At 42.8% G+C, this 24,416-nt stretch overlaps 1 protein-coding gene across 2 annotated transcripts in view; it reads right to left on the bottom strand.

The window, feature by feature from the left end:
- Window positions 1-5,015: 5,015 nt before the first annotated feature.
- Window positions 5,016-24,416, bottom strand: part of ANKMY2 (ankyrin repeat and MYND domain containing 2) — a 39,074-nt gene continuing 19,673 nt past the window's right edge. For both annotated transcript variants that reach the window (XM_038739858.1, XM_038739866.1), the window contains 8 exons: window positions 23,155-23,293; window positions 19,571-19,669; window positions 16,581-16,741; window positions 12,917-13,131; window positions 11,781-11,916; window positions 7,568-7,696; window positions 6,823-6,964; window positions 5,016-5,797 (listed from right to left, as the gene is read on the bottom strand). In XM_038739858.1, the coding sequence (XP_038595786.1) occupies window positions 5,607-5,797; window positions 6,823-6,964; window positions 7,568-7,696; window positions 11,781-11,916; window positions 12,917-13,131; window positions 16,581-16,741; window positions 19,571-19,669; window positions 23,155-23,293 (1,212 nt within the window). In that variant the 3' untranslated portion in view covers window positions 5,016-5,606. The remainder of the gene's footprint in view (window positions 5,798-6,822; window positions 6,965-7,567; window positions 7,697-11,780; window positions 11,917-12,916; window positions 13,132-16,580; window positions 16,742-19,570; window positions 19,670-23,154; window positions 23,294-24,416) is intronic.

A 24,416-nucleotide genomic window follows, 5' to 3' on the forward strand; every position in this document is an offset into this window, starting at 1 on the left:
GCGCCCGACTTTTCATTTCTGAGTACGACGGTTTAGTGGACGTGGATTTTTTGGGGAAGATGGAGGCACCCCGGAGCAGGTAGACAAACTTCTAAAAGTGAACAGACTCCTGACTAACCCTCCATTCCTTTTCTTCCACTCCCTTGTGCGTCATCCTGACTTGCTCCCTTTATTCACACCCCCTCCCATCCCCACAGCACTTCTGTCCACATCCATAATTTATTTACTTATAGTAATGTCTGCCTCTGCCTCGATACTGTAAACTCACTGTGGGCAGGGAATGTGCCTGTTATATTGTTATACTGTAATAATAATTATGTATTTGTTAAGCACTTACTACGTGCCAGGCACTGTACTAAGCACTGGGATGGATACAAACAAATTGGGTTGCACACAGTCCCTGTCCCACGTGGGGCCCACAGTCTCAATCCCCATTTTACACATGAGGTAACAGAGGCACAAAGAAGTAAAGTGACTTGCCTAAGGTCACAGAGCAGGCAAGTGGCGGAGCCAGAATTACTCTCTCAAGGGCTTAGTAGAGTGCTCTGCACACAGTAAGCGCTCAATAAATAGGATTGGTCGATTGACTGATTGAATCCCTGAGTGGAAACTCTCCAGGCCTGTCAGAGAGTTGGGTGGATGAGACTGGACTTCCAGCTCAGTCAGCGATGGGGGAAGACTGTCCCATCGTCCCGGTGGAGTGTGGCCATCTGGGCTACTCTTTCAGGCTACTACACGAGTCTCCGCTTAATGAATTCTTAACACTCTATTTGTTGGGCGCATATCTGAAGGAGAAATGAAAGACTGAACCGATCTCCTTCTAGACTGTGAGCCCGTTGTTGCGTAGGGACCGTCTCTATATGTTGCCAACTTGTACTTCCCAAGCAATTAGTACAATGCTCTGCACACAGTAAGTGCTCAATAAATACGATTGAATGAATGAATGAATTCCAACCCGTTTTAACATTTATATTTGGTGAAATATAAATATTGGTGAACTATAAATGCTAAAAATCCCCCAATAGATTGTGAGCTCTCCAAGGGCAAGAATCATGAGCAATGTAGTGCAGTGGAAAGAGCACAGGCCTGGGAATCAGATGACCGAGATTCTAACTCTGGCTCTGCCACTTGCCTGCTGCGTGGTCTTGGGCAAGTCAACTTCTCTGGGCCTCAGCTTCTTCATATGTAAAATGAAGATTCAATTCCTGTTGTCCCTCCTACTTAGACTGTGAGCTCCATGTCAGACATGGATTGTGTCCAATCTGATTATCCTGAATGTACACCAGTGCTTATCTGTGACCTTTGGGCATCTGGTAGTTACCCCACCCTCAGCCCCATCATTATACATCATTTATTTATATGAATGTCTCCTCCTCTAGACTGTAAGCTTAATGTGGGCAGGGATTGTGCCTAACAACTCTGTTGCATTGTATTCTCACAAGTGCTTAATTTAATTGGACTCCCTCCAATCCGGCTCCATCCCTTTCACTCCACAGAAACTGCTTTCTGAAAGGTTGCCAATGATCTCCTTCCTTCTTGCCAATTCCAACAGACCTCTACTCCATTGTAATCCTCCTCGACCTCTCAAATTCCTTCAACCCTGTGGACCACCCCCTTCTCCTGGAAACGTTATCCAAATTTGGCTTCACTGCCTCTGTCCTCCCCCGGTTCTCTGGCCATTCATTCTCAGTCCCCTTTGTGGGCTCCTCCTCTGCCTCCCACCCAATGGTGGGGTCCCTCAAGGTTCAGTTCTGGGTCTTCTCTTATTCTCCATCTCCCACTCCCTTAGAGACTTCAACTACCACCCCTATGCGGATAATCCAAATCTCCATCTTCCACCCTGGTCTTTCTCCCTTCCCTGCAGTTTAGCATTTCTGCTTGCCTTCAAGACATCTCTACTTGGATGTCCTCCCAAGCTTAACATATCCAAAACAGAGCTCCTTAACTTCCCACCCAAACCCTACCACCCCCCCAACCTTAAACTTTCCCATCACTGTAGACAGCACCACCATGCTTCCTGTCTCACTAACCCGTAACCTTAGCACTACCCTTGACTCCTCTCTCTCCTTCAACCCAGATATTCAATCCACCACCAAATGGCTAAAATCCACCCTTTCCTCTCCATCCAAACTGCTACCACATTAATACAATCACTCATCCTACCCCACCTGGATTACTGCATCAGCCTCGTTGCTAATCCGCCAGACACCTGCCTCTCCCATATCCAATCCATACTTCACTCCGCTGCCCGGATCATTTTTCTACAAAAATGTTCAGGATATGTAAAAAAAACCCTAGTGGTTGCCCATCCACCTCCACATCAAACAAAAACTCCTTACCACTGGCTTTAAAGCACTTCACCATCTTGCCCCCTCCTACCTCACCTCACTACTCTCCTACAACCCAGCCCGCACACTTCTGTCCTGCATTGCTAAACTTCTCACTATGCCTCCATCTCGCCACTGACCCCACACCCACGTCCTGCCTCTGGCCTGGAATGCCCTCCCTCCTCAAATCCCAGAGTCAATTACCTTCCTTCCAACCCCTTCAAAGCCTTATCGAAGGCACATCTCCTCCAGGAGGCCTTCCCTGATGAAGCACCTGCCCTTATCTCTTCTCCCACTCCCTTCTGCATCACCGTAACATGCTCCCTTTGTTCTTCCCCTCTGCCAGCCCCACAGCACTTAGATATGTATTGGTAATTTATTTATATTAATGTCTCTCTCCCCTTCTAGACTGTAAGCTCATTGTGGGCAGGGAATGTGTCTGTTTAACGGTGTACTGTACTCTTCCAAGTGCTTAATACAGTGCTATGCACACAGTAAGCGCTCAATAAGGTCATGGGTTCTAATCCTGGCTCTGACACTTATCTGCTGTGTGACTTTGGGCAAGTCACAACTTCTCTGTGCCTCAGTTACCTCATCTGTAAAATGGGGATTAAAACTGTGAGCCCCGTGTGGGACAACCTGATTACCCTGTATCTACCCCAGTGCTTAGAACAGTGCTTGGCACATTATAAGTGCTTAAAAAATACCAACATTATTATTATTATTATTATTGTTGTTATTATCAATAAAGGCTGAATGAATGAAAGGAAGCACTCAAATATCATTGGTTGATTAACTAGTTGACTGCAATAAGAAAAATTCTGAGATTACAGTTACCTGCACGTTTGCATGTTTCTCTTCATCCTGGGATTCTTATTTTGCAGCAATTTGTAATGTACCTGATTAGGTTTCTTAACTTGCATTTTCCTCAAATTTTTATTTAAATGTTAGGCTTTATTTTTTTTTGTTAATTTCTGGATATGATTTTATGGTTCTGGAGCTGAGGGCTCAAACCCCATGCCTTGAGGGTCAGAGATGGGAGACAGTAAATCGAAGTTCTATTTTCAAAACAGAAACCCTATTATGCGAAATGAAACAGAACTGTATTTGCTGGATAAAACCCTGGGGGAAGAAAAAAAAAACAAGTCTTAGTTCCCTCACTATAGAAAAGCAGAGAGAGGACTAAGGTAGGAAAGAAAAAAAACCTAATATAGTAGGCTTTGTTATTTTACAAAAGAAAGAAGAAAAATAAAAATCAATAACAGTTTTAAATCTGTAAACCTAAGTCACAGTGGAGTGTAAGTGGGCAAAGAAATTGGATTCAAGGAGCTTATTAATGCAGTGGCTGGTTATCACGTAAAGAGAAGATAACTTTCAAAAGCTGAGCTCTTTGTTTCTCCTTTGGGTCTCATGACTATTCTTTATGAGTTTGAGATTTATTTTAACCCTCTAAGAAAGGTTCACTACTTTTATGGTGGCACAATCAAAATGAACAATGCAGTTCACCCCTTGTATACACACATCTAGAAGAGTGGACATAAAGCAAATTACCTTCACTAGCATTACTTTTCATTTCTTAACTATAAGTGGAAATATTAAAAATGCATTTAATGATAATCACTGTGGTATTTGTCAAATGCTTGCTACATGCCGAGCACTGTGCTAAATCCTGGGATAGTGAGACCATAGTCCTTGTCCCACATGGGGATCCTGGTCTAAGGGAGAAAAGGAACTTAATCCTCACTTTACAGAAGAGGAAACTGAGACACAGAGAAGTTATGTTACTTGCCCAAGATCACTCAGCAGGCAAGCAGAGTAGCTGGGATTAGAACCCAGGCCTCTTTCCTGACTCTCTCTAAACTGTAAGCTTCTTATGGGCAGGAAACGTATCTAAATTGTTACATTGTGCTCACCCAAGCACTTAGTATGGTGCTCTGCACATAGTAAGCACTCAATAAAGAGGATTAATTGATTGATTGATTCCAGCTGTGTGCTCTTTCCAGTAAGATACAGATGTCAGTCAATGGTATTTTTTATGTGCAAAGCACTGTACTAAGCATGAGAAATGTGTCCATGTTCTTTAAAATGACTTGCTCATAAAAATAAAAAAGGTCATGATTTAAGTCTAAGTTGCAGCTGAGTCATTAACAGCAGAAAGTTTATAAGTTTTAGGCTCACTAACTGCTCCATTTTATAGCTTAGAGCAATGACTTTGGGCAAGTCACTTTGACTTCTCTGTGCCTCAGTTTCCTCATCTGTAAAATGGGGATTAAGACTGTGAGCCCCATGTGAGACAACCTGATTACCTTGTATCCACCCTAGTGCTTAGACAGTGCTTGGCATGTAATAAGTGCTTAACAAATACCATAATAATAGTAATTATTATCAATTATTGTCCACCATGAGAGAATTGAGACATTCACAGTTAGTGTTTTGAGAACAGGGGAGGAAAGATGCTAGAGACATACAGAAGCAAATAGGATATACTTTCAAAAACAGTATACCCTGGCAGATTTTAAATAGTTTAAACCACAAATTCCTCCTTTACATTTGCCACACTATTTAATTTTAATTAGTCATTTCTCACAGCAACCCTCTCACAGCACATTAGCATTTCCTTCTCTTGGTGTTTTGTCAGTCTTCTGTGCAGATTTGAATATTAAAAAAAAGCTCTAATCTCTTTAGATGAATAGATCCCAAAGTAAATATTATTTATTTATATGAAAAGAATTTCACAGTCAGTGCAAGGGACATATCTAGGTCATAGAGATGGCATAACTAGGCTGACGGAACGTTAACTATAAGGTGAACGTTGTTGTATGGAAGCAAACTCATGAGAAAAAGGAAAAGCTGTAAATAGAAACCTTGGAAACTTGGAAGTTGCAAGGTGAATTTCAGGTGAAGTTGGCAGGAGACCGTCACGAACTGATTAGCTCCCAGAAGACTCTGAAAGACAATTTCTCATCAAGTCTTGTTTACCAATCATTAAATCAAAAAGTCTCATTATCTCTCCTTTTACCTCAGAAGAACAAAGATAGTCCACATGGTTCGGATGTTCCCACTGTAATGGCTTCTTGTCCAAGGATCAGATGCAGATACCTGAGATGGTTTGTCATGACACAGTGAGCCTGTCTAGACACACCTCAGGAGGGACGCCTAAAGTGATAACTACAATCAAGACTGACGTTTACTGCCTTAGGTTTGTCATGCAGCGACAAGGAGATGACACATGGATCTTCTAACTGACTGCACCTTTTGAAGCCATCAGCTAAATCCTCCTTACTCTTCTGATAGCCGCACGTCTCCAGAAATAGCATCTACACTGCTTTCGCTTTCGGACACAAACGCAGGCTGAAGAGATTCTTTAATTTTCTCTTTTTCTTCAGTCGCAGAATCCTCTTTCCTAAGTCCTGGCTCGGAATCTGACCTTTCTTCGTTTTTGGACGAGGAATCTACGGCCAGTGCTTCGTCTAATAAAAGAGGAAATAGTTACAAGTCTATAGAGTGGCACATAAGTTACCATCAAACAATCAAGGGCCTGACTTCACTTTACTAAGCATCTGCAGAAGAACAGAAGCAAAACACATGCTGTCTGTAATCAAGGAGCTCAAAATCTAATGGGGGAAGAAAGGCAGACAAAGTGTGGTTTGACCTAGCCCAGGTGAGCATAGGAAGTATCTTTGTTAAGGTTCTGGAAGTCTAAGAGAACTTCCTTAGGTCTGTTTTTCCATTTCAATAGCTTCTCTGATTACTTTGGCTCTGAACAGGATCTTCTGTTCATTTCCAGGGAACATGGTCGAAGTTTCTCAAAGGCAGGAATTGCCTCATTTACTTCTATTGTATATCAACCAAGAGGTGAGTAGAGTGCTCTACATTCAGAAAGGGCTTAATAAATGCTGATTCAGGATGGCAAGTCCATCTTGCACCTGGCCTGGTGCTGATGGGCCAGTTCCCTTTCAACTGCAAAAACTCTGGTCCCCTGGTCTAGCTTAATTAACAATCTAATTAACTTGTACCTACCCCAGGGCTTAGACCAGTGTTTGACACATAATAAGTGCGTAACAAATACCATTAAAAGAAAATGGTGTGTATATATCTATAATTCTATTTATCTATTTTAATGTTATTGATGTTACTGTTTTGTTTTGTTGTCTGTCTCCCCCTTCTAGACTGTGAGCCCGTTGTTGGGTAGGGATTATCTGTATCTATTGCCCAGTTGTACTTTCCAAGCACTTGGTACAGTGCTGTGCACACAGTAAGAGCTCAATAAATACGATTGATTGAGTGACAGGGACCGTGTCCAACCTGATTAGCCTGTATCTACTCCAGCACTTAGTAAAGTACCTGGATTATAGTAAGTGCTTAACAAATATCACAATTATTACTATTAAAAGATGAACATCAGGCTGGTCTCTTCCCAATCTGGTCCCTGGACCAGAGTTGCCCTCCATTTCTCAACTGGCCACTAACCGAGCTCCATATGTCCCACGGTTACCTTTCTTCTGCCTCTTTTCTTGCCGCTTTTTTTCCCTGGCAGCTTCTTTCTCTTGCTTTTCATATGATTCCTTCAGTATCTTGCAGACTTTTTTATGGGTAAACCAGTGTGTCTTCTGGCAGTTCTGATCACAATAGATCACCTAAAAAATGTACAAAGATATCATTTACAGCTCCATGACCGTGGTCCAACTTGTAACTTTAGAGTGTAGCAAGGGAATATTCTCCCGGCTAGAAAGCTAGAAAAATGCATTGCATTTGCGCTTCGGACTGCTAAATGATGCTTTCATAATGGTATATTGTTAAATGCTTCCTATGTGCTAAGCACTGGGCTAGGTTCAGGATAATCAGAATGAAAACTGCCTCCATTCCACACAGGGCTCAGGGTCTTATGTGGAAGGAAGAACGGATATTTAATCCCCAGTTTACAGATGAGACAACTGAGGCTCAGATCATTTAAGTGACTTGCCCAGGGTCACACAGAAGGCAAGTGGCAGAAACAGGATTAGAATCCGTGTCTCCTGACTCCCAGTTCTGTGCTTTATCCACAACAGCTTGAACTTTTAAAGCCTCGTGGTGCACCGATCAATGTAACTCATTCCATAATTCCCTTCCAAATGCATCTTTGGGCGCCCAATAGCTGTGCAAAATGTCCTACAAATTTACTTTTCCAACACACTGACAAAGTTGAACCCTGACTAATAGCTTTCCCAGCCTCCAGAGTGTTACCAGTTGCTCAGACTTACCATCTTGCACACTGAACACCGTTTATCGGCTCCCTTTTCGCCACATGTGGTACAAAATTCCACATCCACGAATCCCACTTGGCCAGTGATGGCTTGAGTAAGGACAGAGAAAGCAGTAGGGTCAGATCCCTAGTTGGGGAAGGGGAGAGGAAGAGGGAGAGGGAGTCAGCACAAGGGGGGGAAAAAAAGTGAAATCTCTTGAAACACCAAAATTAGGTAGATGTATTTTTTTTTAAGTGAAGACGCCCCAATATCAAACAGCCCCAAATAGAGGAACAGCAAGTGTCACAGGCACCTACTGTCTATGCAAGGGGACAAAGATGGTGTGTATTCCCTCCACAATTATTTGAGAGGGACTCCCAAGCCTACTCCTCCCAATTCTCAATTTTCTGACAAGGCTGCAGAGTTTCCCCTCAGGGTTGAAAAGACCCAAAATGCTGCCTTTCTGACCTATTTTTGGAAGGCTGTTACATTCCCAATCCTCACCCCCGTTTAAAATCCCCACTTCCTTTTCATTCCCCCCATGCTCAAAATTAAAAGTTGGCACCTAGGATGGAGTCAATTAGCTGGAAAATTCAGACCAGAAATCCAAATATCGAAAAACAGCCAACCAAAAATAAAAAACGCACACCAAAAAACCCAGAAGATTTGTCCTGAATGATACTGATTTCAGGACTCCGGTTCATCTTTCCACATGTCCTTTGGAAAAACATACTAAAATCTACCCCCGTCCCCAGATGCTGAAGATTATTGAATTTCCATTTGAATAGTTTATATATGACTAAATGCTGTCAAGAACAGAGCTCTTACTGGAAAATGCTGAATCTATATACCACTTGGAGAAATGTAAAGAGGCCTGGAATCTCATATTTTACCCTGCTCCAGAGTTTCAGGTTCTTAAACTGAACTGCTATAACCATGATTAAAATTTTATTTCTTTTATGTCTGTTTTTGTAATTTGGGCCCTAGGAGAAGTAGCAGCTAGAATTTATCATAATATACAGCCAGCTCTTTATTAAGTTTATGGGAGTTAAAAAAAAGTTTTCCAATTTCACAGGCTACTACTGTGCCTAGCATATATTTCCAATCATATGCCATTAACATTCTCTGGGCACATCTAAATTTAAAATCTGATAAAGTATTGTTGCCACACCCTAGCGATCCTTATCATTTTGAGGCAAATGAATACAGACGTTTGTTACTGAAGAAGAGATCGAGATTTTCTTCACTGTCAGTGTTTATAAATAGCTTGCTAGGGGAGGCCTATATAAGTGATAATAATAATGTGAATAATAATAACACTAATAATAAAATATGATATTTGTTAAGTGTTTATTATGTGCCAAGCACTGTACTAAGTGCTGGAGTAAATACTGTATGAAGCAGTTTTAAGGGTAGGGAGAATAGATATCGAATCCCCATTTTTAAAGACAAAGAAACTGAGCCACAGAGAATTAAACAATCACTAACTCAATCAAATTTATTGAACACTTATAATGTGCAGAGCACTGTACTAACTGCTTGGGAAAGTACAATATAACAGTGTTGGTAGATGTATTCCCTGCTCACAGTGAGTTTATAGTTAAGTAACTTACCCAAGGTCACCATCCAACAAGAAAGTCAAATAACTTGGTCTTAATCCCTGCTCCACCATTTGTCTGCTCTGTGACCTTGGTCAAACCACTAAACTTCCTGTGCCTCAGTTTCTTTATCTGTAAACTGGGGATTCAATACCTGCTCTTCCTCCTACGTAGACTGTGATTCTCATGTGGAACATAGACATCATGTGGGATATGGACTGTGTCTGACCTACTTATTGTGTATCTATCCCAATGTGGAGTACAGTGCTTGGCACATAGTAAGAGCTTAAAAATACCACAATTATTATATTAATTCCTATTACTAGTATTATGTAATACATTTCAAATTGTAGGTTGAAATTTTTCACCATTTGAATTTTCTTGTAAATGTACTTGGGAAGCACGTGTACATGGACATGCTTCATGGGAAGCAGTGTGGCTCAGTGGAAAGAGCACGGGCTTAGGAGTCAGAGGTCATGGGCTCTAATTCCAGCTCCGCCACTTGTCTGCTGTGTGACTTTGGGCAAGTCACTGAACTTCTCTGGACCTCAGTTCCCTCATCTGTAAAATGGGGATTAAGACTGTGAGCCCCATGTGGGACAAACTGACTACCTTGTAGACCCCCCAGTGCTTAGAACAGTCCTTGGCACACAGTAAGCACTTAACAAATGCTATTATTATGATTACTTGCTGAAATACTAATGAGTTCTGGTTCAGATGTTGAGTATTGCTGGCATTTTTGCAAAATGTTGAGATTAATTTTGCTAGAGCCTCTGCTTCTGCCTACTGTAGTAAGTAAACCACTCTAAACATCCCCCTTAGTGGGCTGAAAGGGCAATTGTTTCTTCCAAAGACCCAAAGTAATTTAACACTCAGTGATCAGTATAGAATAGGGCTTCATCAGAAACATCTGGGGTGAAACACTAAAAAAAAAAAAGTTTGCCAGTGTTACACTGCCTGTTCCATGTACTCAGTTACTCCAAGCAGAATAAACAGTCTATATCTGAGAACTTTAAAATGTACCATGTGATTTGGCACCTCCATTTTTCTTCTTATAATAAAGGCAATAACTCCTGTCTATACTTCCTCGTTAACAGAGCTCAGAATTCCACCTTGGAATAAAAAGCTACTGGAAGACTTAGTACCGGGAAAAACAGCATGAGCACTAGTCTTGAAGCATGAGATCATTTGGGAATTCTCACACTGGTAATCCAAAGCACTGGAAATGGTCTATCTTAGCTCTTAAATGCCTACAAGAGTCTACTGCTTTCACTAGGATAGTCAAATTACTAGTAGACTAACCTAAGTCTCCCTCACACAGCTCAGGCTAAACTACAGTCATTTCTCCCCTTGTAACCAGGGACACAAGATTGTGATAAGCACACTGCTTCCACTTTTAAAGAATATGTAGACACTATCCTTGACAAATCGGAAAATCTCTGGCTGTCCTCAACCCTGTCTGTCTCTATCTCTTGTCACTGTCCCTGCCTTAACCAAACAAAAATCTCTGGACGCAGTCAGAGGCAAGTGTGATTCCTTGGGAGGTTGCTGTGAGTTTAAAAATTGGAGCGATCACTATTTTACTACTACTACTACTACTACTACTACTACTAATAATAATAATAATAATGGTATTTGTTAGGCACCTACTATGTTAAGCACTTTTCTAAGCACTGGGGTAGACATAAGGTCATCAGATTAGATGCAGTCCCTGTCCCACAAAGATATCACAGTCTTAATATAGTGGTGTGTGTGTGTGCAAGCACGTGTGTGAATGTGTGTATGTAAATCTACGTGTGGGACGCAATAAATTATTCTTACTCCTGTGTTTAATTAGTCAGGCCAACAACAGAGAGGCATAGAGAAAAGACACCTGCCAAAGGGGAGCAGTTAAATCACTCTATTCTCAGAGGCAGACTATGCCTCTGACAGAGGTAATTTGTTTTACTGGTCAACTGGGGCATCATTTGTAAAGTCCATTTCTGTGAGAAAAATGATTGTACAAACCTTTTGCTGTGCTGAATGGGCTTTAGTTTCACGGATTAACTCACCTAAATCACTCAATCAGTGGTATTTGTTGAGTGCTTACCGTGTGCAAAGCACTGTACTAAATACCTGGGACAGTCCAATAAAGTACATAGATAACTCTTAAGGACCTACAAAATGTCCACAGATAGTGGAAAAATGATGATACACCTGAGGAGATACTGACAGCAGGAGAAGGACCAGAGAAACATGGTTTCTCGGTTAATCTCCCTCAACAGAAACACTCACACACTACAGGCATCAAATCCCCTCAAAACACCTGGTCAACCAATCAGGCATAATAATAACAATAATGATGACATTAATTAGGTGCTTATTATGTGCAAAGCACTGTTCTAAGCACTGGGGAGGTTACAGGATGATCAGGTTGTCCCACGGAGGGCTCACAGTCTTAATCCCCATTTTACGGATGAGGTAACTGAGGCCCAGAGAAGTTAAGTGATTTGACCAAAGTCACACAGCTGACAGTTGGCAGAGCCAGAATTTGAACCCATGACCTCTGACTCCAAAGCCCATGCTCTTTCCATTAAGCCACGCTGCTTCTCATATTATATTAAGAACAAGGATTTTGTTAAAAGGAGTCTTACAATTTCTACTGGTGCAATACTTCTCACAAGCTGCTGGAGGAGGGTAGCTTCACAATAAGGAAACTTTCGAATGCACTCTCGAATGAGCTTTTCTTGATACACAGGAAAGCCATCTACGTCTCTGCCTTTTAACAAGCTGAAAGAAAGCAAAATTTCCAAGAGAGTAAACTTCACAAACATTGTCGAGTTGTTGTTGATTGTCTATGTAAAGCAGTTTTGTCACGTCTCTGGCCAATTGGGGTTGGCCACGCGAATCAAAAACGGCATCAAACTTTCTTTTTGGACTGCAGCACTGCCTCTGATGCATCTGTAAAGTTCTCTCTTTGCAAACGTGTCTTGGGGCAGAAATAAGAGAAGAGTTTGTATTGGAATATATCCGCAGAATGACTAATGTGGCCATAAAGCTATGTCAAGAGCCATGCTAGAAGTGGCCATTGCTGAATAAGTTACTTCCAAAACATCTTTCTTATCAGAAAACCCAAAAATTCAAAACAAGGATCAGACTTGGCAGAACCCTCCTGTCTCAAGTAACTTTTCAAGAGCCAGAAAAAAAAATACTACTTTTCAGCATCATTTCCCATACACTCCTTACATCATCCCAATGAACTCAATCAATCGTATCTGTTAAACACATACAGTGAACAGAGCACCATATCAAGGTATTGGGAGAGTATGTAAGCTTGTTCATTCACTCATTCAATCGTATTTATTGAGCGCTTACTATGTGCAGAGCATTGTACTAGGCACTTGGGAAGTACAAGTTGGCAACTTATAGAGATGGTCCCTACCTAACAACGGGATCACAGTCTAGAAGATTGTGGGCAATCTTGTGGGCAGGGAATGTATCTACTGACTCTGTCATATACTCTCCCAAGCACTTAGTAGAGTGCTCTGTACACAGTAAGTGATCAATAAATATCACTGGTGATACAATACAATAGAATTAGCAGACACAAACCCTGCTCTCAAGGAGCTCAAGAGCGAAAATTAAACACTGAACTTTTTTTTTTACAGATGCGGGGAGAAGAAAGTGCCGCTGTAAAGAGGACATCAATTTCATAAATATAAACTAGGGTTTCAGGAAAAAATTTGCCAGTGTTTTAATATACAGGATTTAAAGAGATCCAAAGCACCACCTTTTGATTAGAACATCCAGCGAACCCTCACGTTCTTTCAAGAAGTTAATGCACTTCTGGAACACACAACTGATGTAGTGCATTTTTATAGCCAAGACTTCATTCATATCTCTTTGTTTCATGCATTTCTCACAAATCAGATCCAGCACCCGGTAGCATTTTGTCAGTGCTTCTGCTTCAGCCAAGAGAGGATTCTCTTTCACAAGCAGCACGATCTGAAAGAAATATCAGATAGCTTAGAAGAACGGCAGACTTTCCCTCAAAACCGAAGCCCAGGAGCAATACTATACTGGATCAGTTCCATATATACGTACTGAGGATCTACTGCTTGTAATATGCTGTGCTAAAAACTTGGCAAAGTACAAGAGAAGCACAAGATGCATTCTCTGCCTACAAGGAACTTACACTCTAGTTGGGGGAAACGAATATAAAATATTACAAATATGGAAACAGTGTTCCATCCAACCCAGGGATCTAGCAAGGCAACAGGATGCCTGGCAGAACAATTTAATAGTTTTCCTCCTTCATCTATCCTCAAGCTACATACACTAGAGAAGCAGCGTGGCTCAGTGGAAAGAGCACAGGCTTTGGAGTCAGAGGTCATGGGTTCAAATCCTGCTCTGCCAATTGTCAGCTGTGTGACTTTGGGCAAGTCACTTAACTTCTCTGTGCCTCAGTTCCCCCATCTGTAAAATGGGGATGAAGACTGTGAGCCCCCCGTGGGACAACCTGATCACCCTGTAACCTCCTCAGCGCTTAGAACGGTGCTTTGCACATAGTAAGCGCTTAATAAATGCCATTATTAGTATTATTGTTACCTTCTAGCACCCCTAACTATTCTCTTCTAACCCATTTTGGACCACAGCATTAATTTATTCAAATCCTTCTTGAACCTCTTGATAGTTTCCGCTTGCACATTCTCTCAAATAATGAATTCCAGATATTTACTATCCGGTGTATAAAAACTCAATTATCATTATTAGTATCATTATTATTGTTCAGCGCTTATTACATGACGAGCACTGTTCTAAGCCCTGGAGCCGATACAGTTTGATCAGATTGGACATTGTCCCTTTCCCACATGGGGCTTGCAGTCTAATGAGGAGGGAAAACAGATATTTTAGAGCTCAGGAAACTGAGGCACAGAGAAGTCAAGTGACTTGCCCAAGGTCACACAACATACAGAGCTGGGTTTAGAACCCAGTTCTTCTGACTTCTAGGCTTGTGCTCTTTCCACGTGGCCACACATCTTCAGCCTTCATCATTTTTATCATCTAGACTGTTTGCTTGTTGTGGGCAGGGAATGTGACTATTATATTGTTATATTATACTCTCCCAAGCGCTTTGTACAATGTTCTGCGCACAGTAAGCAGGAAATAAACACAAGTGATTGATCATCACGCATAACACTGTCTCTATATGTTGCCAACTTATACTTCCCAAGCACTTAATACAGTGCTCTGCACACAGTAAGTGCTCAATAAATATAATTGAATGAATGAATGAATAACAAAAAATTCCCTTGGATTTGTAAAGCACCTTTATGTATGCCAAAGAATTATCGTATTCCATATCCCAGTTTGTTCTCAGATTATCCTGGTGAGGTAGGGATAGGCAGGAATTAATATCCTCATTTTGTAAATGGGGAAGCTGAAGTTAAACGAATTGCCTGAGCTCACTCAGCAGGCCAAGGGCAGAGTTGGAATGCCAACCCAGGTCTCTCGACTACTAGATCTGGATTTTTTCCAGTGAAATAAAGTTAACTCACTCTAAATATAAAACACTGGGATTCTAGAAGTGGAAAACAAAACATCTGGAAAATTGAGCCAAGTAAAATTAAAATATTTAATTTTCATTTAAAAAGGAAAATTAATTTAAAATTTAAAAATAATATTGAATTATTTTTAGCCACATGAATTTTTTTTTTTTTTTTTTTTTACTGAGCATGAACTTCGGGCTCAAGAGTTGTTTTCACAGTTGAAAAAGATGGCACTGATGTTGAAATTCACTCCTGGGTGCATGCACGGCTACTATGGGCCTCCGCATCCAGGCTGAACTGTGTGTCCCGACAAAGACTGTCCCTTGTCGTGCTGTTGTGTTTTTGTTCGCAGGGCCCACTGCTATTTTTGCTTCTTCCTCCTCGTTTTACAATCCTTCCAGAGCCTCCGCTCAACTTGGACGGCCCCATCTAACCACAGAGCGCTGTATTGGCCCACCTGAACCGATTGATTTCCTACTCCCAGCCACTCTACAGTATGGCCTGAGAATTGGCTTAAAAATTCTCACAGCACTATACAAAACACTTGGGAGAGTAGAATATAACAATATAAAAGAAATATTCTCTGCCCGGACCAGTCTTCCGCCAAGCTTCACGGGAGCAGAAGAGAATCCCCATCGTCTTTACTCAATTTTCTTTTTTTCCTTTGGATTAGACCAACCGCTTTAAAAAAAATATTGGTTTCCACAGGCATCTGTCAACCTAAGAGTGCAGTTTGATGTCCTAAATGTGCGACAGAGCAGGAGAGCAGTAGCTGAGGGCTGTGTCTCTGTTCTTGAGTCCCAAGGAGGACTCATGACAGGGGTTCTGATGGAAAGTATGATGGGAAATGAAATGGATGCTGGGTCAAGGCAGAAGCTGATAATTATAGTAATAATAATAATAATAATAACAATTGTGGTACTCGTTAAGAGTTTACTATATTCCAGACACAGTACTAAGCACCAGAGTAGGTACAAGTTAATTTGGTTGGACACAGTCCCTATCCCACGTGGGGCTCACAGTCTTAATCACTGCTTCAAGAGAAGCAGTGTGGCTCAGTGGAAAGAGCCCGGGCTTTGGAGTCAGAGGTCATGGGTTCAAATCCTGGCTCCGCCACTTGTCAGCTGTGTGACTTTGGGCAAGTCACTTAACTTCTCTGTGCCTGTTACCTCATCTCTAAAATGAGGACTGAGACTGTGAGCCCCACGTGGGACAACCTGATCACCTTGTAACCTTCCCAACACTTAGAACAGTGCTTATACATTAGCAGTGTACATTATACACAAGTACATTATACACAGTGTACATTATACACAAGTACACTGGAAATATTGTTGTATTGGACTCTCCCAAATGCTTAGTATAGTGCTCTATACTATATACTATAGTATGTACTATATATAAGTATATAGTATATTATATATATATACTTATACACTATATACTATAGAGAAGCAGTGTGGCTCAGTGGAAAGAGCATGGGCTTTGGAGTCACAGGTCAGGGGTGTTCAAATCCTGGCTCTGCCAATTGTCAGCTGCGTGACTTTGGGCACGTCATAATTTCTCTGGGCCTCAGTTCCCTCATCTGTAAAATAAGGATTAAGACTGTGAGCCCCATGTGGGACAACCTGATCACCTTGTATCTCCCCAGCGCTTAGAACAGTGCTTTGCACATAGTATGAACTTAACAAATATCATCATCATTATTATTATTATTATTATTAAGCGAACTTAACAAATGCCATTATTATTATTAAGCGCTCAAATATGACTGAATGAATGAATTGATATCTTCTTCCAACAAATAACTTGAACTTGGTGATCATTCCTGCTATTCAGAGAAATGTTCAGCGTGTAAATGTCGAATAATTACACAAACGAAATTCAGTCACACAAAACCCTCACCTTTACAGGATGCAGGTTTGTTGTAGTGATAATCCTGTGTAGGGGCCCAGCCAACTTGATGGGCAGCTTGGGCTCTTTATCCAGTCCTTGGGGCTTGGTATAATAGTCCAGCCTTTCTCGAGGAAAGAAGTTGTTGATCACCGTCACACAATCATGTTGCCCTTTGAAAAGAGGAGAGGGGAGAAAACAATATATCATTCCTTAGTGTTCACTGAGTGCTTCCTATGTGCAGAGCCCTGTACTAAGCTAAGCTCTTGGGAGAGTACGATACAACACAGTTGGTAGGCATTTTCCCTACCAACAGGGAGCTTTTACAGACTAGATGGGGAGACAGACATTAATACAAATATATTACCGATATTCATTCACTCATTCATTCGTTCAAATTTATTGAGCGCTTATTGTGGGCAAAGCACTGTACTAAGTGCTTGAGAGAGAACATTACAGCAAAAGACACATTCCCTGCCCACAAAGAGCTCACAGTCTAGAGTGGGTGACAGACAGTAATATACATAAGTAAATAAATAATTAACAGATAAATGCATAACTCCCAAGGGGCTGGCAGGGGGGATAAATGAAGGGAGCAAGTCAGGGATATGTACGTAAATGCTGAAGAGATGCGAGTGAAGGTCATAATAGTAATAATAATAATAATAATGGCATTTATTAAGTGCTTACTATGTGCAAAGCACTGTTCTAAGCGCTGGGGAGGTTACAAGGTGATCAGGTTGTCCCATGGGGGGCTCACAGTCTTCGTCCCCATTTTCCAGATGAGGTAGCTGCGGCACAGAGAAGTGAAGTGACTTGCCCAAAGTCACACAGCTGACAATTGGCGGAGCCAGGATTTGAATCCATGACCTCTGACTCCAAAGCCCGTGCTCTTGCCACTGAGCCACACTGCTTCCTGGCTCTGCCACTTGTCTGCTGTGTGACCTTGGACAAGTCACTTCATTTCTCTGTGCCTCGGTTCCCTCATCTGTAAAATGGGCATTGAGACTGTGAGCCCAACATGGGACGGGGACTGTGTCCAACTCGACTTGCCACCCCAGCGCTTAGACAGTGCCTGGCACAAAGTAAGCGCTTAATACACACCATCATCATTATTATCAAGTGCTTAAAGGGTGCAGACGTGGGGAGAGGGAAGAGGGGGAAAAGGGGACTTAAGTGGGGAAGGCCTCTTGGAGGAATCATTTTGATAAGGTCTTAAGGGTGGGAAGAGTAGGGGTCTGTCGTATATGGAAGCGGAGGGAATTCCAGGCCAGAGGGAGGACATGGGCAAAAAGGCAGCAGCAAGACAGAGAAGACTCAGGTCTGGCGATTAAGTTGGTGTTGGAGGAATGAAGTGGGCGGACTTGCTGTAGGAGAGCAGAGAGGCAAGGTAGGAAGGAGAGAGGCGATTGGGCGCTTTAAAATCGACAGTCAGGAATTTCAGTTGGATATGGTGATGCATGGGCCACCACTGGAGATTCTTCAGCAGTGGGGAGACATGGACTGAACATTTTTTTAGGAAAATCATCTGGGCACCAGAGTGAGGTATGGGCTGGAGTGAGTAGAGACAGGAGGCAGGGAGGTCAGTGAGGAGACTGAAGCAGTGATCAAGAAGGGGCAGGAGAAGTGCTTGGATTGGCCTAGTAGCAATTTGGATGGAGACAGAAGGCCAGATTTTAGCAAGATTGTGAAGGTAGAACCGACAGGATTTGGTGACAGATTTATTATGTAGGTGAATGGCAGATATGAGTCGAGGACAAAGCTACAGCTATGGGCTTAGAATAATAACTAATAATAATGATGATGGCATTTGTTAAGCGCTTACTATGTACCAGCCACTGTTCTAAGCGTTGGGGTAGATACAAGGTTATCAGGTTGTCCCTTGAGGGGCTCAAAGTCTTAATTCCCATTTCATAGAGGAGGTAACAGGCATAGAGAAGTTAAGTGACTTGCCCAAAGTCACACAGCTGACAAGTGGCAGAGTAGGGATTAAAGCTCACAACCTCTGACTCCCAAGCCCGTGCTCTTTCCACTGAGCCATGCTGCTTCTGGGCTAGAGAGGATGGTGATGGTGTTGTATATAGTAATGGGAAAGATGCGGGGAGGACAGGGTTTGGGTGGGAAGATGAGGAGTTCTGGGAGCAGAAGAGAAGTAGAGTGGAGGTGATCCAGGGTGGTGGGTTACTGGTAAGAGATCAGCGAAGGGACAGGGGATCAAAAGAGTTGAGTTCAGTGCAGTGGTCCGTGTGGAGGAAAACCCACCATGCTTAGAATATTGCTTTGTAAGACACAGCAATCTATATGAAAAGCAAAGCAAAGGGATGGGAGAGTGGGTAATGCTTTATCCCTACACATCCGACAGATCGGTATTCTTCCCTTCTTCAAAGCCCTACTGAAGTCATATCTCTTCCAGGAAGCCTTCTTGAACTAGTGAACTTGAGAAGCCGTGTGGTTCAATGGAAAGAACACAGGCCTTGGAGTCAGAGGTCATGGGTTCAAACCCCGGCTCTGCCAATTGTCAGCTGTGTGACTTTGGGTGAGTCACTTAACTTCTCTGTGCCTCAGTTACCTCATCTGTAAAATGGGGATGAAGACTGTGAGCCCCCCATGGGACAACCTGATCACCTTGTAACCTCCCCAGCGCTTAGAACAGAGCTTTGCACATAGTAAGCGTTAACAAATACCATCATTATTATTATTAGTGTCTCCCCACCTTATTTTTCCTCCCTACCACCCTTAGTCCCACCCTCTACGCACTTAGGCAATCACCCCACTCCCAGCCCCACAGCACTTTTGACTGTACCCTTATACTTGGTTCGTTTCCCTAGCTATAATTTCTTTCAATGTCTGTCATCCAATTAGACCGTAAAGTCCTTAAGGGCAAAGATTGTGACTACCAAATCTAGAGTACTCTCCCAAGCCCTCGGCACAGTGTTCTCTAAATACCACTGATTGACAACACTGGTGGGAATCCGCAACCTAGCAACATTCGACCAATTTACCGACAAAGGCAGCCATCTGAGCCGCTGTTCTTCCAACCGAATTGACGACATCTGTCTCTGCTCCAGCTTCCAACATCACCCATGTGATTTCCTTATTGCCTGGATATGAACAGAGAACACACGTGTTGTCTTTAGGAGGTTCATGCATTCAATTGTATTTATTGAGCGCTTGCTGAGTGCAGATTTGGCAATAAATAGAGATAATCCCTACCCAACTATGGGCTCTTCAGCTAAGCTCTTCAGCTAACACCCTCCCTCTGGGTCTAGTAGCAAGCCATTAACACACATCTCTTACTTCTCTATAAAACCTAGAGTGGAACAGTGTGGCCTAGTAGAAGGAGCCTGGGTCCAGGAGACAGAAGACCTCGGTTCTAATTCTGGCTCCTCCACTTGACTGCTGTGTGACCTTGGACAAGTCATTTAACTTTTATATGCCTCAATACCCTCACCTATAAAATGAGGAGTAAATACCTGTTCTGCCTCCTACTTGAACTGTGAGATTCATGAGCGTGGGGGACAGTGTCCAACTTGATTATCTTGTACCTTTCTCTTAGTACAGTGCTTGGTACATAATGAGCATTTAACAAATACCCTAATGAAATTATTATTTCTAGATGGTGAGAACTAAATTACTGAAGGGGATCGCCATCAACATAAGAGTAGTTACACTATACGGACAGCTGAAAGAACTCCACATTCAATTTCACCTTCGAGTACAAATGTACATAATACAGAAAATTATCTATAATAATTGTAGTAGGGACAAAATGGTAATATTAGATTAAATATTAGTTGAAAGGGAATTGTTTGCAAGGAAAATTGATGGATTTATATTGTCTGAGCGTTAACCACACTATTAACTATTTTTAACCCTGGTTCCAACAAGTGACCTTACTGACGTTAGAGGGGTAGGGCTAATTAAATATATGACACTCTGCCTTCCTTCCACCTACTTTTCTCAGAGATAAACTATGTTCAGAGGAATGTCATTTGCTCAACCACGTTGTTCCACTTAATCCAAAACTGCACTTCTCCTGATTTAAGATGTGTCAAAGGAATATGGGGACAGAGACTGTGTCCACCCTGATTAACCTGTACCTACCCCAGTGCTTAGAATGGTGCTTAATGCACAGTAAGTGCTTTCAAATATGACAATAATCATAACAGTAACTTAATAATAGTGATAATAATATTTGAACAGAACCAGAATCACTTCTATCAAGACATGCAAGGCATAAAGGGTGGCGGGAGGGCTTGGATTTGGACCATCTTGGAGAAGCAGTGTGGCTCAGTGGAAAGAGCCTGGGTATGAGAGTCAGAGGTCATGGGTTCTAATCCCGGCTCCACCACTTGTCTGCTGTGTGACTTTGGGCAAGTCACTTAACTTCTCTGGGCCTCAGTTACCTCATCTGTAAAATGGGGATTAAGACTGTGAGCCCCATGTGGGACAACCTCATTACTTTGTATCCCCCTCTAGTGCTTAGAACAGTGCTTGGCACACAGTAAGCACTTAACAAATGCCATCAATAATTAATCTTGTCAGGCATTGATCTGGAGCAAAAGTATTCTACAAAGAAATTCATATGAAGCAGAGTTCAGGATTTTCTATTCCATCAGCCCAGACTCTTCCTTAGTGTCTAGACTGGCTTTTTAAAAAAAATGTACTTGTAAAATGCTTACTATGTGCCAGGCACTGTACTAAGCACTGGGGTAGATACAAGATAATCAGATTGAACACAGTCCATATCCCACATGGGACTCACAGTCAACTCACAGTCATAATCCCCATTTTACAGATGAGATAACTGAGGCACAGAGAATAAAGTGATGACCAAGATCACACAGCAGACAAATGGAGGAGCCGGGACTAGAACCCTGGTTTATTGGGGTTTTTTTACTTCCAGGCCCGGGCTCCATCCACTAGGTCACACTGCTTCTCACTAGGCTACGCGGCTTCTCATTTATCTTGATTTGGACCCTGTCCAAAAGCAGGGAGGGGGAGTGAGAGGAGGTTTGACCAGGGGAGTGAGAGGAGGTTTGACCATCGCACACAATGTAGCCTGAAGGGAGATAGGGGGTGTATTCCACTCCAGCTTTGGTATCCTAGCAACAGTACATCCTTCCTTCCCCACGGCAATGGCTTTAGGGACCCAAGGGGCAACCAAGCAGCATGCAAGGCAACTTTCCGCCCCCCTCACCCGGCAGCAGGAACCTGGCACGTTGCTGAAGTAGAGAGCAGATTCCAGGGTGGGAAGGGAGAAAGGGGTTGAGGGAGGGGCAGGGCCTAAGAGGAGAAGAGATAAATCAGGAACAAGAGAAAGCTGAGGGTGGAAGAAAAGAACTCCGAGAAGGAAGAGGAGGAAAAAAAATAAGATGAATCAAATGAGACGGAAATTGGGGAAGTAGGATTAAAAAAGAAGGTGGAGGACAAGGCAAATGGGGCAGCGTGGCCGAGCAGATTTAGCACAGGCCTGGCAGTCAGAAGGGTCTGGGTTCTAGTTCTGGCTCCACCATTGTCTGCTGTGTGACCTTGAGCAAGTTGCTTCACGTCTCTGTGCCTCAGTTACCTCATCTGCAAAATGGAGATTAAGATTGCGAGCCCCATGCGGGACATGGATTGGGTCCAAGCTATCCACCCCAGTACTTAGGACAGTGCCTGGCACACAATAAACACTTAACAGTGACCACAATTTTAGGAAGTAGCATGGCCTAGTAGATAAAGCATGGGCCTGAGTCAGAAAGACCTGGGTTCTAATCCCAGTAATGCTGCCTGTCTGCTGTGTGGCTTGACTTCTCTGTGCCTCAGTTTCCTCATCCATAAAACGGGGATTAAGACAGTGAGCCCCATGTGAGACAGGGACTGTGTCCAACTTGATTCACTTGTATCTACCCCAGCGTTTAGAACAATGCTTTCATTGATTCATTCACTCATTCAATCGTATTTATTGAGCGCTTACTGTGTGCAGAGCACTGTACTAAGTGCTTGGGAAGTACAAGTTGGCAACATACGGAAACGGTCCCTACCCAATAATGGGCTCACAGTCTAGAAGGGGGAGACAGACAACAAAACAAAACACGTGGACAGGTGTCAAGTCATCAGAATAAACAGAGGTAAATAACAATAATAATAATAATAATAATAATAATAATGGCATTTATTAAGCGCTTACTATGTGCAGAGCACTGTTCTAAGCGCTGGGGGGATACAAGGTGATCAAGTTGTCCCATGTGGGGCTCACAGTCTTAATCCCCATTTTACAGATGAGGTAACTGAGGCACAGAGAAGTTAAGTGACTTGCCCAAGGTCACACAGCAGACATGTGGTGGAGTCAGGATTCGAACGCATGACCTCTGACTCCAAAGCCCGTGCTCTTTCCACTGAGCCACGCTGCTTCTCCAACACATCACTGACAAAATAAATAGAATAGTAAATATGTACAAGTAAAATAAATAGAGTAATAAATCTGTACAAACATATATACAGGTGATGTGGGGAGGGGAAGGAGATAGGGCGGGGGGGATTGGCACATAGCAGGCACTTAACAAGTACCACAGTTATGAAAAACCTAGCGGTCCAAATTTACCTGAGAGCCCGGCAAACATCAGGGCGGTATAGCCATGCTCGTGTTCGTTGCAGTTGACGTCCGCTCCGTGTCGCAACAGCAGCCGGCACATGTCGATCTTCCCTTTATATGCTGCGTGCATCAGGGGAGTCATCCCATGCTTTGGGAGAGAGAGGGAAAGGGAAAAGCGTTGAGGGGTCCATTCATCAATTTTGTCTACCTGCCCCCCTGCTCAATCGCAAGCGCCTCGCAGGCAGGGATCCTGCCTACTTTCCTCTATTGTAGGCTCCCTAATGGCTAGTATGGTGGTCTGCACATGGTAGATTGTAAGCTCCCCGAGGACAGCAGTTATGTCTCGAACACGGGCCCGGGAGTCAGAAGGTTGTGGATTCTAATCCCGGCTCCACCGCTTGTCTGCTGTGTGACCCTGGGCAAGTGACTTCTCTTCTCTGGGATTCAGTTACCTCATCTGCAAAATGGGGACTGAGACTGTAAGCCCCAAGTGGGACAGGGACTGTGTCCAACCCAATTTGCTTGTACCCACCCCAGCGCTTAGTACAGTGCCTGACACACAGTAAATGTTCAACATATACCACAATTATTACTAGAGAAGCGGCGTGGCTCAGTGGAAAGAGTACAGGCTTTGGAGTCAGAGGTCATGGGTTCAAATCCCGGCTCTGCCAATTGTCAGCTGTGTGACTTTGGGCAAGTCACTTAACTTCTCTGTTCCTCAGTGACCTCATCTGTACAATGGGGATGAAGACTGTGAGCCCCCCGTGGGACAACCTGATCACCTTGTAACCTCCCCAGCACTTAGAACAGTGCCTTGCACATAGTAAGTGCTTAATAAATGCCATCATTATCATTATTATTATTATTATTATTACGTCTACTCATTCTACAGCAGACATAGAAGACTGTAAACTCGTTGAAGGCAGGGAACGTGTCTACCAACTCTGTTATACTGTATATTCTGTACTGTACTCTATATTCTGTATACTCTGTTATACTGTTCTAAGAGCTGTTCCAAGCTCTTAGAACAGTGCTCTGCACACAGTAAGTGCTCAATAAATACTACTGATTAATAGTGACTATTATAATAATGATTGTCACATTTGTTAAATGCTATGTGTGGGGCACCGTTCTAAGTGATGAGGTAGTTACAAGCTAAAGGGGTTGGACACAGTCTCTGTCCCACATGGGGTTCACAGTCTTAATCCTCATTTTGTAGATGGGGTAATGGTGGCACAGAGAAGTTAAGTGGCTTGCCCAAGATCACACAG

The sequence above is a fragment of the Tachyglossus aculeatus genome, chromosome 2 (assembly GCF_015852505.1).
Source record: "Tachyglossus aculeatus isolate mTacAcu1 chromosome 2, mTacAcu1.pri, whole genome shotgun sequence".
NCBI classification, from domain to species: Eukaryota; Metazoa; Chordata; class Mammalia; order Monotremata; family Tachyglossidae; genus Tachyglossus; species Tachyglossus aculeatus.